Source organism: Otolemur garnettii, unplaced genomic scaffold (assembly GCF_000181295.1).
Source record: "Otolemur garnettii isolate 467f Iridium unplaced genomic scaffold, OtoGar3 scaffold00023, whole genome shotgun sequence".
Lineage (NCBI taxonomy): Eukaryota > Metazoa > Chordata > Mammalia > Primates > Galagidae > Otolemur > Otolemur garnettii.
This window is the reverse complement of record NW_003852418.1, coordinates 12,049,396-12,063,111: the sequence shown is the minus strand read 5'-3', so window position 1 is coordinate 12,063,111 and position 13,716 is coordinate 12,049,396. Positions and strand designations below refer to the sequence as shown.

At 49.3% G+C, this 13,716-nt stretch overlaps 1 protein-coding gene across 1 annotated transcript in view; it reads left to right on the top strand.

Moving 5' to 3' along the window:
* Positions 1-793: 793 nt before the first annotated feature.
* RIPOR3 (RIPOR family member 3) overlaps positions 794-13,716 on the top strand; it is an 85,590-nt gene continuing 72,667 nt past the window's right edge. The window contains exon 1 of the mRNA XM_012803960.2: positions 794-1,152. Coding sequence (XP_012659414.1) covers positions 1,150-1,152 — 3 coding nt within the window. The 5' untranslated portion in view covers positions 794-1,149. The remainder of the gene's footprint in view (positions 1,153-13,716) is intronic.

Below are 13,716 nucleotides of genomic sequence, written 5' to 3'. Positions count from 1 at the left end.
CTTGGGTCCATCCCTGAGCAGAATCAGAAAGTTGAGAAGTGTCCAGTTGACAAAAGGAGCCGGTTGCTCACCAAGCCTGGACCCCAGCCCTTGACTTGGCGACGCTGTGAAGTTGGTAGGAGTTGCGTGCACACTCACACACACATACACAAATGTAAGAGGGGTGTGGGGTGAGGGCCAACCCCAAACCCTGAAATAATTAGGTTGTAAAGAAAGGAAAAAAATAGCAAAAGAGCCCTCACCATTCACCAAACAGATATAAAAGAAAAGGGCCGCGCTAATGCACAACCTAGCAGTGGGAGGTGTAGAGAGGAAAGGGGACTTGGGGACCCCAAGGCCAGAGGAAGGGGTGTGTGAAGGGCCAGATCCGGAGTGAGGAGGGAGACAGATGGACAAGAGGAGAGACAGGAGGGAAAGGAGAGTACGGAAGGGCCTGGAGGAAAGTAGCAAGGTAAGAAGGCCAGGAGAGGCTGGAGCAGGGAGGGTGGCTGCGTCCCTGTCTGTTTGTGATTAGCACACAGCCCAGCGCAGAATGGAGTAAACAGAAACTTCCAGGCGTCCCCGCCGCCCCCCTCTGAGCAAAGCAGAAATCAGATGCTCTGTGATTAATCGTGGAAGATTCAGGACACGACCACAAACGCTGTGCGGACTTGAAATTAGCTGCCTTTCCCAGTCCCCTTGCCAAAATGGGAGTGGGGGGTGGGACGTCAAGGGGTGGGGGCCCCGCCTGCTGGGGGCCAGCATGGAATTCTCTCTGGCAGAGCTCACAGTGACACTGACAGGCAATCGGCTGAGTCCAGAGCAGCAGGCGGCATTGGGGGGGAGCAGGACCGGCTGGGGGGCCCCAGGGTGGCTTCCTGGAACCCCGCTCCAGGCCGCCTGCACCCTGACATCGGCCAGATAAGAGCTCGGCTGCATGCTATCAAAGCCAGCACAGCACTGTCCCCACGCCTCAGAGGAAGACTGGGGGCTCAGAGGGAGCCTCAGAGGCAACCTTCCCCAGGGCACGGCTGGCCCTGGTGGCCGGTCGGATGGGCTTTTTCAAACCCTAGCTGGAGTCCAGTGGCTGACGCTGCCAAGTGGCAATAGAGGAAGTAAGGTAGCTACAAGGAAGATGCCAGACGGGACCTGCACGTCCAGACCTGCTCAATGGTGAGTGGGAAGTGACAGCACCAACGATCTCCATGGTGCTGCTAGGCGTGGACTGGACTTCCAGAGCGGGTGGGGCTGAGGACAGCTTCCTCATATTCCACCTGGGGCTCCCAGGGCAGGAGGGGCAGCCGGCTGGAGGCTGAGATGGGAGGGCAGGGTCTGGCTGCATGGCCTGGAACAACTTCCTTTCCCCCCCTGGGCTTCTATTCGTCCATCTCTAAAACAGTGGTTGAACCAGGCGATCCTTAAGAGACTCTTACTGTGATGGGTATTTTACTTCCTGTGCATCTGCCCTATGCCAGGTGCAGCTGCTGGCTCAGGGAATCCGCACAACTCCCCTGTGGGTAGGAATTATTATCCTCATTGTATGCCAAGAAAACAGAGGCTCCGAGAAGTGACGTGACTTGCCCAAGGTCACACAGCCCATCAGTGGCAGAGATGAGACTCCGACCCAGGTCTTTCTGACTTTAATTTGGCTAAACGTTCCTGTCCACCCCAGTAGACAGTATTCTGTATTCTATGGCTTTGCAATTATCCCAGGAAGTGGGGGTGGAAGAGAAGACAGTATCAAGGGCACATTACCTCCAGGAAGGAGGCAGAGGCTGGGCAGAGGAAGCCACAGGCTGACACCGACAAGCATCCTTCAGCCATCCGGATGCTGTGTCAGCCAGGGTGGGGACATGCCATCCCGGGATAGGGCTTGGATGACAAGTACCCAACGCGATTTCCTAGATTTGCTGCCGTGTTGCAGGAGCCTCAGGGGCACTAGAGAAGAGGGTTTATATGTCAGGGGTGGAGAGAGTTGGGGGCGGGGACAGTGGCACATGCCTTAACTTGGTTTTGTTCCAATTTTAGTTTGCTTTTTAAAAATCTGTTTCAAATCATTCTGGGCCCGTACAGCTCCCTTGGATGAAACAGAGTTGTGAAACACGTACAGTGCTTTCCACATGCCTTTCCAGGGAAGTCACATACCAATATCATTGTAGGCTATTTGCATATACATCCCTGCAGCTGTGCCTGGCAGCTGCCAAGAGATAAGTTGCAGATAAAGCCAGCTAGTGCCCCCCTGGGTGGAGAAGGAGGGTGCAGGTTACATTGAAGAGCCAGGAAACACACAGCAAGGCCATAGCAGGTGGGAAATCCCTAGGGCTCCAGGCATGGAGCCAGGGGTAAAGGTCCCAACACCCAGATGTGGCCTCTTTTCTCTTTCCTTGGAAAATTCCATCCCAAAGCAGCTCTGTACTTTTCTTTCAGGGACAGGCTCAGCATCCACCCCTACAACCCTCTGTCCCACTGCATTTTGGGGACAAGATGAGACCTGAATTGTGGTCCTAGCTCTAGGGTGAGCAACTTGTCCCAGAAACCCCTCAGTCCCAGGTGAATGGGGACAGTTGGTCACCCTGTGCAGGTCCACCCTGAATTTTCTTTGTGATCTTGAGTTGGTCACTTTCCTTCTTCTCAGCCTTAGTTTCCTCATCTATAAACCAAAGAGATTATTTTAGAACATCTCTAAACTCTCTCTGCAATTCTATGATTTTCTGATTCTGGTTGAGGAGCATGTAGGTTCTGAATTGGGTGCAGGTATCTGAGGGTAAGACACGTGTTTAGAGAGGAGGAAAACTGCCCCACTTCCCCCAGGGCAGTCAGGCAAGGCAGCTGAGGGCCACCAGAGTGAGGGTGGGCTTGGAGAAATGACTGATGGCCTGGAGTGCCATCATCACGGATGTCAGACAGTGTGGTCTTGCCGTTCAGTTTCTGAGCTGAGTGATTTGACCCAAATGTCTGCTGGGTGCAGAACCATCACCTGCTCCACACGTCAGCACTCTTCTCAGGGTCTCTAGTTCTTTCTGGGAGCTCCAAAGGGGTATGTCACAAGTGCTCAAAAACTGGTCTCTTGTCTTGTTTGTCCTTCTTACACTTCCACTTGCCCAGCTGAACACGCTCCGGTGTGCATGTTGCTATCTCTGGAAACTCCCAAATTTCCCACCCTTTGTGCTAGAGATGCTCTGGGTTCTGGGTAGATGTGAAAAGAATGGCTTCCTTTCCAGCTTGGTGACAGTCTTTGTTGCGTGATCCCCACGTGGAGGTGTGCCAGAGCCAGCTTGTACAGCTTAAACATGCCGATGGTCAGATTTTCAGGAATTTGGCAAATTGGTTGCTAAACACAGCCATTGTTAAAAATTAAATGACATGAAGTTACAGTGAAATAAGTTATACTTTAAAAAAAGGTGACAAGTACTCAAAGCTCATCCTTCCCCCTCTTTTTTGGGACCATATTTTGCTATTATTTATGCTCCTGAGGTTACCTACACCTATTATATCTGTACAGTTAGAAATACCACCGACTCTTCCCAACTCCATTTTCAGTGATTTTAACCTGGTAGCTTGAAATCAGCTGTGGTGGAAATATTTACACCATGGGCATTGGCATACAGTGTGACTCAGAGCTTGATTTATTGTTTTGTTGATTGTCTAGATTTGAGAAAGCAAGGGAGAAGAATTTAATGATGCCGATTAAACATAAATGTGTGTTATCCCTACAGCTGCCACATTGTGAATAGCAACGAGAGTTGAGGAGGTTGCCTATTTCACTGCTGAACGAATAAAGTTCTGACATGCTCTTTGCCATTTCACTTTTGCCATCTGCAATAAGATAAAAGAAATATCAAACACAGTTCTGCCCTTCTTCACTGTTCATCATAGGTCGATGATGGACACAAGAATGGGAGGCAAAAATCTACAAAAACGTTGTGTTTAAATGAATTGATTATGTTAAATTTACAAAAAGACCATAAGTTTTATTTATATTTGTAAATTATGTGCTGCACATAATTTTACATCAGTACAATTTAAATATATATGCGTGTATCTGTATGGACAGATATATGTGTGTGCCTGTGTGTGTGCACACATACATACTTCCCCTGGAGAGCTGATTGTTAAACCTTTATCAGCAAACCCTGGCCTCAAAGCATATATGCTTGTGCCCAGGGTTTCAAAAACCCTGTCATGGGCCAGGCACAGTGGCTCATGTCTACTATGTACAATCCCAGCACTGTGGGAGGCCAAGGCAAGAGGATTGCTTGAGGCCAGGAGCTTAAGACCAATATAGTGAGACCCTGTTTCTATAAAAAATAGAAAATTAGCCAGGCACAGTGGAGTGCACCTTATAGTTCTAGTTATTCAGGAGGCCAAGAGGCAAGAGGATAGCTTGAGCCCAGGTGTTTAAGGCTGCCGTGAGTTACGATGACGCCTCTGCACTCTAGCCTGGGGGACAGACTGAGAGACTACTCTAAAATAAAATAAAATAAATTCCACCATGGATAGTCCTCACCCCTCACCCAAAGGGATTCAGACCCCAGGCACAGGGCTTGGACCACAACCCGATGCTATCAATTTCCTCTTCTTGCTTAAAATGAACCAGCAGCCAAACTCTCCTCTCCTGGTGTAAGTGCTGGAGTAGCTGCAGAGACTCCGCAGAACTAGAGGTATTGTCTCCCCCAGCAGCATCTGGCCGCAGCTCCACCCGTGACTAAGGCCCAGGGATACGCTCTCCCTCGTATCTGCTGTCTCTTGTATTCCGAGGTCTTTCTAGAGTCCCATCAGGAGTGGCTGCCTGTTCATTCCATCCCATTTCAGGTCTCGCTCCTGCCATCCTTTATTTTCATGTGTGGCTAATGATGCTCTAATAGAAACGGCATCTTGGACCAAGTCAAAGGAACAGCTAAGCCAAACCTATAGGAAAGTTTAGACAACTTTCTATTTTTAGAAACCCTAGGAGCCAGGTGGGCCCTTTCCAGTCCTCCCCAGCCAGCAAGCACGAGAGGAAAATCTTTCTCATTCCCAAGTTCTGTTTCTCTTACAGGCCAGGCCAAGCGAGAGGCCCAGGTGGGAGCATTAGCTGAGACAAAGGCCACCGTGGTACAAGAAGGGAGCCGCACCCAGGCAGCTCTAAATGGAACTGAAAATGCTCGTGTTTTATTATTCAGCGCAGTAGCAAGGGCAGTCCTGCCTTTGATCTCAATGGTCCCTGCCAGCCCTGGGCAGCCCCTTGGCAAAAGTCTCTATTTTCAGCCCATTCATTTACTCCTGTTCCTATTTTTCTTTCTTATGTAATTTTAACTTTCAAAACCAGGATCATCCTGTACATTTTATTCTGCATCTTCCTTTTTTCACTTGGCAACGTATCCTGGATGTTTTTCCATGTTAGGCTGTAAAGACCTAAAACATCCCTAAGAAGTCCTGGAAGGCGGTAGGGAGGGCTTGGCTTTAATGACCACATCTCTGCTTTGCAACCAGGTCTCAAGCCCCAAAACCCTTGAGTAGAGCTCAGCTACTCCCACTTTTCAGTAAAGAAGAAATTTTCTTGTCTCCCCACTCAGCACATATCTAGAAGCGTCTCATCATCTCTGCTGCCCTTACGCTCATCTGTGCGGCCATCGTCTCCTTCGGTACTATTGCTGCTGCCTCCTCTCTGCTGTCTCTACTTTTTCTCTTGCCTTCCTGATGATGGTTCATTCTCCAAGGGCAGCCAGTAGGGTCTCTGTTCAGGACATCATCCTTCCGCCCTCCCTGGTCCCACCTTGCCCAGAGTACAAGGAGCAAAGTCCTCACTGTGCCCACAGGGCTCTGCAGGGTTTAGGCCTCTTTGACCTCATTGCTTCTCTTCCCCAAGTCCCCAGTGCCTGCCACATTTGCACTCAATGGTGCCAGGCACAGACAGGCCTACCTCAGGACCTTTGCACATGCTTTTCCAGCTGCCTAGGATACCCATTCTCATGATATCACGTGACTTGAGTCTCCATATCCTCTAGGTTTTTACACAATATCACCTTCTTGGTGAAGCTTTCCTTACCCTCCATTTAAAATTAAACCTCCACCCCCACTTCCTGATCCCTACCTTTTCTAATTAGTTTTTCTCTTTTTTTTAAATTTATTTTTTTGAGACAGAGTCTCACTCTGTCGCCCTTGGTACAGTGCCATGGCATCATATCTCACAGCAACCTCAAACTTTTGGGCTTGAGCAATCCTCTTGCTTCAGCCTCCCGAGTAGCTGGGAGTATAGGCATGTGCCACTACACCAGGTTAGTTTTTCTATTTTAGTACAGATGGCGTCTCAATCTTGCTCAGGCTGGTCTTGAACTCCTGAGCTTAGGTGATCCACCCCACTCTGTCTCCCAGAGTGCTAGGATATAGGTACCGGGCCTGCCCTAGTTTTTCTCTTTACCAAGTTCCATCGTCTAACATACGTGTATTATTCTTTCTTTCTTTTTTTTTTTTTTGTTGCAGTTTGGCCGGGGCCGGGTTCAAACCCGCCACCCTTGGTATATGGGGCTGGGTGCCCACTGAGTCACAGGCGCCACCCACATACGTGTATTTTTCTCTTCTTAAATGTCCCCTACTAGAATGTGAGCTTCCTGAAGGTAGCTATTTGTTTTAATTTCTGCCTGTTTTGTTCAGTGCTGTACCCCACATTAGGCCCTTAATGAAGTACTTGTCGGTACACAGTAGGCACACAGTAAGACTTTGTTGTAACACTTCTTTTGCTGTGCTGCCAACGTGATAAGGCAGCCAGAATTTTTTTGAGACTCCTGAGTCAGGGACCTTGAGCAGCAACTACATTCGATTTGGGAGTACCCCATCCTCGTGGCCTATGTTAACTCACAAGTGGCCATTCGTTTGTGTGATGTGAGTGCATGGAACTGTGTAGCAGCCCATCAGAACTGAGGACAGGAGTCGCAGTGGCCAAGGCCTTCTGTGGCCTCTGCACCTCACCTTCTCCATGTGGCCTCAAGGCTCTGAGGCAGCCAACAAACAAGGGTGACGGCTGAGGATGGGGCAGCTCTAGTTTATGCACCCATCGGGGTCTTAGATGGGCTCTGGAAATAGAACCCTCTTTTTCAGCTGAGTCCAGATAAACCTGGAGTTGGGCAGACTACAGGACTAGCATTCTGTTGTGGCTCCAGGCAGCTGTTACTGTGTTGTCCCTGACTGCAGCAGCCAGATGCCACCGAGTCTGCGCAGAGGCAGAGGCAGCATGCCCAATATCGCCTTCCAAACTCTTCTGGTGGGGGAGCTGGGGGGACGGGAGGACTCTGTAGGTGGAAGCATGAGGAGGGGGCCTGAGTGTTCCCTCCAGACACACCACTGATACCCCTACCAGGGACCAGATAGCCTGATGCCCGGTTAATGGCAAAGAGAACAGCCTACAGCCTTTCTCTCACCTGCCTAGGGGCCCCCACTAAATCCCCGTCCCCAAAATTGGGGATCAGAGAGCTTACCTCTAGTCTTTTTTTTTTTTTATAATTTTTTGAAACAGTGTCTGATTTTGTCACCCTTGGTAGAGCGCCCTCATGTCATAGCTCACAGAGCCTCTTACTCTTGGGCTCGAGAGATCCTCTTACCTCAGTTTTTCATTTTTAGTAGAGATGGGGTCTCGCTCTTGTTCAGGCTGGTCTCGAACTCCTGCGCTCAAGCAATCCACCTGCCTTGGCCTCCCAGAGTGCTAGGATTATAGGTATGAGCCATTCTGCTCGGCTTCCTCTAGTCTTTTAATAATAGATCTGAAATAAGTGGAACTCAATGAACCCCATCATGAAACGCCAAGACAGGCACCTGCTTGCCCCCTACCTTTCCATCTCACAGGCTCTGTATAGCGGTTCACAAAATGATAAACTCCTGTGAACCCACTGTCAGCCCAGCTGATAATTAGAACTTTGACAATAATTTAGTTACTATCTTGAATTTTGTGTTTATCTTTCCCTTGCTTTTCTAAAAAACGGTGGCAAATAATATACAATGTATCCTTTTTGCCATTTTCAGGTACAGTTCCGTGACTTTAAGTACCTGACATTGTTGTGCAGACTTCAGCGTCATTCATTTCCAGAATGTTTTCATCACCCCCCTTTTTCTGCTTTAAAAAGTCATTTTGTCACTTATGGTATATTATTTCCTTTTACTTATGCTCGAACTTTACAAAAAGATTTGTGTGTTGTCTTCTGGCACTTACAAAAATTCACCAATCTGGCCGCATGAAGTGTAGCGTTCATTTTTCCTTGCTGTATACTATTCCACAGTATACCAGAATTGATTTTTTTTTTCTGTCTTATGGGCATTTGAGTTGTTTCCATGTGTCTGTTTTGTTTGTTGTTATGAACACTACAGCTCTGAGTGTTCTTGCCCCTGTCCTAGTGCTCACATATAGGAGTGTGTCTCAAGTGTGGACCCAGGCGTAGAATGACTGGGCCCCACAGACTATGACATAATATGCTGAATTATTTTCCAACCGTTACTTCACATGCCACCCCTCACCACCTGGCATCTGTCAGATGTCTTATTTGTTGCCACTTGAATGTTGGAATTTCCTCTTGATCTTGACTGCCGTCAGGGACAGACCTGTTGCCATTAACTGTGTATCTCCAGATCTGGGAATATCTAAAGCCTTGAACAGGCTGCATGTTCATGATGTCCCCTGTCTTTCTGGTAGAGTTGCTCCTTCAGGGGACCAAGCCTGGCAGCTGTACCATAGAAAGGAACACACCTGGTAGGTCCTGAAAACCCAAGAGCATCGAGCTTTCCTTCTTAGTCTGGCTAAGTTCCTTCTTAGCCTTTATTTAGTCTGATTATCACCAGGTATGGGAAACAGTGTGGGGCATAGGGGCAAATCCTTACTCCTTGACAAGTGCTGTTTTACCCACTTTATGGCTGTTAATACACTTACCCCCCAGCTCCTGCAAGTAGAAGTGCACTTATAAGCCCTACCTCACAGATACAGAAACTTGGGAACAGAGAGGTTAGGTAACTTGGCAGAAATCACACAGCCAGTAAATGGGAGCTGGGATTCAATGCAGCTCTTCCTGGTTTCCACCAGAGTTTGTGCAGCCTCTTGGTGGTCCGTATCAGTTACGCCTTCCAAACTCCTCAGTCCTATATACTTGGTTTCAAATCCTGGAACGTCCTACCAGGTTGCTGTGTGACTCTGAGTAGATTATTTTACCTCCTTGAACCTCAATTTCTCTCAATGACAAGAGCTCTCTTTTCCAGAAGCCTCATTAAACGTTTTTCCTTGTGCCTTATTGTTTCTTGTGGGGATTATGCCCTTCCCTGAAATATCGCTGTAACAAGCTCATTGGTTCCACTCAAGTTGGCATCTGCACATCAGAGTGTGAGCCCTCCCCCAATGCCAAAGGCTGTTGCCAGGAAGAGAGGCAGGGGCTGGGCAACAGGAAAGCAAAGGTCCACTTTGGGCAGGCTGGGTGGGTTTGGGCCACTGACCTTTGTGACCATCTTATTGCAAAAGAGACTGACCTGTTTGAGTTGTCACCAGCACAGGTGCCCTTTGGCCCAGTCAAGGCAAGACTGCCAGCTGCACACGGGTGGCTGCATACAACATGTCTGGAATATCTATTCCAAAGGGTAATTCTCTGGGATAAGGCATGTTTGTGTTTTTTTTGGGGGGTGGGGCGAATTCCATTTCTGTTGCCAATTAGTTCTGGTTGAGAACAGCTCTTCTCAACATCGACATATTGGCTGCCCAGCCTTGAGTTCTGTGGATTAGCTCAAAGTGGGGAAAAAAGTGATTTTTCTTCCCTTCCTCCATCTCCGACCACAAAACCTGGCTGTTCGTGATGAAAGGGGTCCTGTAGATCATTTAGTTTTCCTTGTCATGACTCCAGGAAAGACTATAAAAGTAATCAGTGGGCCCCGCTGGCCGTAATTGACTGAAGAGAGAAGTTGGCTACCATAGTGTCTGAGTTATTGGAATCTGTTTCAGATGGAGGTTTCAGCTGAGCCTCTTCTAATTACACCTGCTCCCCTGGGTCCAGTGGAGGGGTGGGGGCGCTGATGATTTGTTCCTGTCCTTCTTTGCCGGGTTTCAGGGAGCTCCCGGCAGAAGGACCCTAGGGCAAAATGGAAAAGCTGGGAGATTGGGTCCAAGCCTGGCCCTGGCACCCGCTGCCCACACCAAATCCCAGCTCCTCTGTTTCTTAGCCGTGAACCTTGGATAAGGGACTTCTCAGTGCCTCAGTTTCCTCATTTAAAAGGGATGATAATGTTTCCTTCTAGGAGTGATGCAAGAATTAAATGAGTGGCTCGGCGCCTGTGGCTCAAGTGGCTAAGGCGCCAGCCATATACACCTAAGGTGGCGGGTTCGAATCCAGCCCGGGCCTGCCAAACAACAGTGATGGCTGCAATGGCCAGGCATCGTGGCGGATGCTTGTGGTCCCAGCTACTTGGGAGGTGGAGGCAGTAGACTCGCTTGAGCCCAGGAGTTGGAGGTTGCTGTGAGCTGTGATGCCACGACACTATCCAGGGGGACAGCTTGAGGCTCTGTCTCAAAAAAAAAAAAAAAATTAAATGAGTTGGGCTGGGCACAGTGGCTCACGCCTGTAATACTAGCACTTTGGGAGGCAGAAGCAGGTAGATTGCCTGAGCTCAAAAGTTTGAGACCAGCCTGACCAAAAAGTGAAACAACCCCCCCATCTCTACTAAAAATAGAAAAACTAGCTGGGCTTTGTGGTGGGCATCTGTAGTCCCAGCTACTTGAGAGGCTGAGACAAGGGGATCACCTGGGCCCAAGAGTGTGAGATTGCTGCGAGCTAGGATGCCACAGCACTCTACTCAGGGCACAGAATACCACAGCACTCTACTTAGGGCACAGAGTGAGATTCTGTCTAAAAAAAAGAAAAAAGAATTAAATAAGTTAATACACGCTAAGCCCTTGAAAGGCAGCCTGACAGTGTGCAAAGTCCTTCAAAACTCTTAGCTTGTGTTTTTTATTCAAAGCTCTCCTGCTCTTTCTCCTTGTGTGGTTGTGCCAAAGTATCTTAATCTGGCCCCCCGCCCTGTGGATGGACATGAGCCTGGTTCCAATCTTTTGTGATCACACAAAATGCAGCCTTGAGTAGCCTGTGGCTTGGTGTGCCAGCCTGTCCACCCCACCCCTGAAGTATGTGAACTCCATGATAACCTTGGCCTGGACTTTCCTTCCTGGGGCCTATAGGGTGAGGAGGATGTGCGGGCCCTTGGCCAGCCTAGGTCCAGCCTGCAGATGGGCCTGTTGGGTAGGTTAGCAGGTGGGGGACAGATTGCTCCTGAGTCCCTCAGGTGAGAGAGGGGCCACAGGGTGAGTTTCAGAGGTTGGGGCGGGGCCATCCAGCCCCCGGCTTCCTGGCAAATGCCCTTATGGTGGTCGGGAGAGAGGAAATCTTTGCCTTGTAGGCTCTTCCCATCCTTGTGATCCTCTTCCTCCAGGAAGCTCCCTGGGACCTCTGCTTCAGCACCCTCTGCTATATGTGACACAAGCTAAGCACCCATGGTATCTATCTCTCCTCTAGGGGTGCAAAACCTACAATGATGGAGAACTTGAAAGGTAGAGTCAGGACAGCTGATTTTAGTTGTGACTTCCCAGCACTTCTACCCATGTAACCCCCCGAGTCTCGGCTTCCTCATCTGAAAACCAGGGTAGTAATGCTAATAATGGTCACAACTTCACAAGAGGGTCTTGCAAGGCCCCAGAGATGTATTGCAGGTGGACTGTGGGACCTTGTGTCTAGCACAAGAACTACAGGCTAGTGTAGTCCTATCTACCAGAGTGTCTGTGCCATAAACACTTGTGGTGGTGGCATCTGAATTGGAAGTCAAATCTCAAGGGAACTAGGCCTGGCTCTGCAGCCTCAGTAAATCATACTCCATCTGAACTGAGTTTTCTCTGGAAAACAGGATGCTAATGATATGTATCTCTCTCTCTTTTTTTTTTTTAGACAGAGCCTCAAGCTGTCCCCCTGGGTAGAGTGCTGTGGCATCACAGCTCACAGCAACTTCCAACTCCTGGGCTCAAGCGAGTCTCCTGCCTCAGCCTCCCAAGTAGCTAGGACCACAGGCAACTGCCACAATGCCTGGCTATTTTTTGGTTGCAGCCTTCGCTGTCGTTGTTTGGCAGGCCCAGGCTGAATTCGAACCTGCCACCTTAGGTGTATGTGGCTGGTGCCTTAGCCACTTGAGCCACAGGCGCCGAGCCAATGATATGTAATTCATGGGTTTGTTGTGCAAAGCACATGTTGCTTTGGGTCCAGCAAATCCTCAATAAATAATGGTACTGTGGATATTATTAATTATCTGTATTAATAGTTATAAATATCTTTCCTGAGAGCACAGCAGTACCGTAGGTGCTCAGCGGACACAAATGGATTGACTGACAGGCCGATTCAGGCTGAATCAGGGCCACTGATAGACAGTCTAGAATCTGCAGGGGCCACTGATAGACCCATTTCTATTGCTGTGGACCCCTGAGGAGAATAAAGGGGAAGAACCTTGTGTGAACTTGCCTGCTGGCTGCAGCTTGATGGGCCAGGCTTCATCACTCCCATTTAACAGATACGAAAACCAAGGCTCTGAGCAGAGAGAGCCTCATCCCACACCTCATGGCAAGTATATGACACAGCACGGGCCAGAACCACTTCCCCTGACCGCCAGCCCCAGCAGGAAGCAGAGCATGTGAGCGAGATAGTGTCCCTTGGTGGCTGGAGCCCTTGTACATTTCTGACATATTTGCCTCTTGGGACAAAGGGTGAAGAAACTCAGATGAACTGTTCTTGTTTCCTGGTGGAAAAACACTGCTGACCTGGGTGAGCAACTTGTGTTGCTGTGTAGTTTGGTCTGAGTTTTGCCCATCTCCCTCTCTCCCGCTTCCCCCTGCTTCACAGTAGTTAAGGAAAACCCAGACAGGGCCCGGCACGGTGGCCCATGCCTGGAATGCTAGCACTCTGGGAGGCTGAGGCAGGAGGATCTCTTGAGTCCAGGAGTTTGAGGTTGCTGTGAGCTAAGCTGATGACACAACACTCTAGCCCAGGCAACAGAGTGAGACTAACGGGAAAAAAAAAGAAAGAAAAGAAAACCCAGAGAGGGGGAGTCCAGGAATGACTTCAAGAACTGTCTGACGATGTCCAACAGGCCAGAGAGCAACCTATACCTTTAATGCTGGCCCTGGGTCTCTGCCCCGTGTAAGTGAACAAATGAATGGGCAGACATCCCCTGGCCGGCTGCTGCCTTCCAGACACAGTGCTACTGGTCCCCGTCCTGCATTTCAGGGCCGTGAAAAGCGCTCATGTTGACAAGTCATATTGAGTGTGATTGGCTCCCCAGCACAGGCCTTGGCTTTGGAGTCAGATGAACCTGACCTTGTGTGGCCTTGGACACACTTTTCCTCAACTGCAAACTGTGAATGAAGATGGCACATCATGGTGAGGACTGGACAAGGAAGTGGCTCTAGCTCTTGGTACATGGAACCAGTTTTTGAAAGTGGGCTTTAGACTCGGTGCCTGTAGTGCAGAGGTTAAGGCACCAACCACATATATCGAGGGTGGTGGGTTCAAACCCGGCCTGGACCAGGTAAACAGCAAGGACAACTGCAACAAAAAATAGCTGGGTGGACGGTGCCTTTGGCTCAGTGGGTGGGACGCTGGCTCCATATACCGAGGGTGGCAGGTTTGAACTCAGCCCCGGCCAAACTGCAACAAAAAAATAGCCAGGCATTGTGGTGGCTGCCTGTAGTCCCAGCTACTC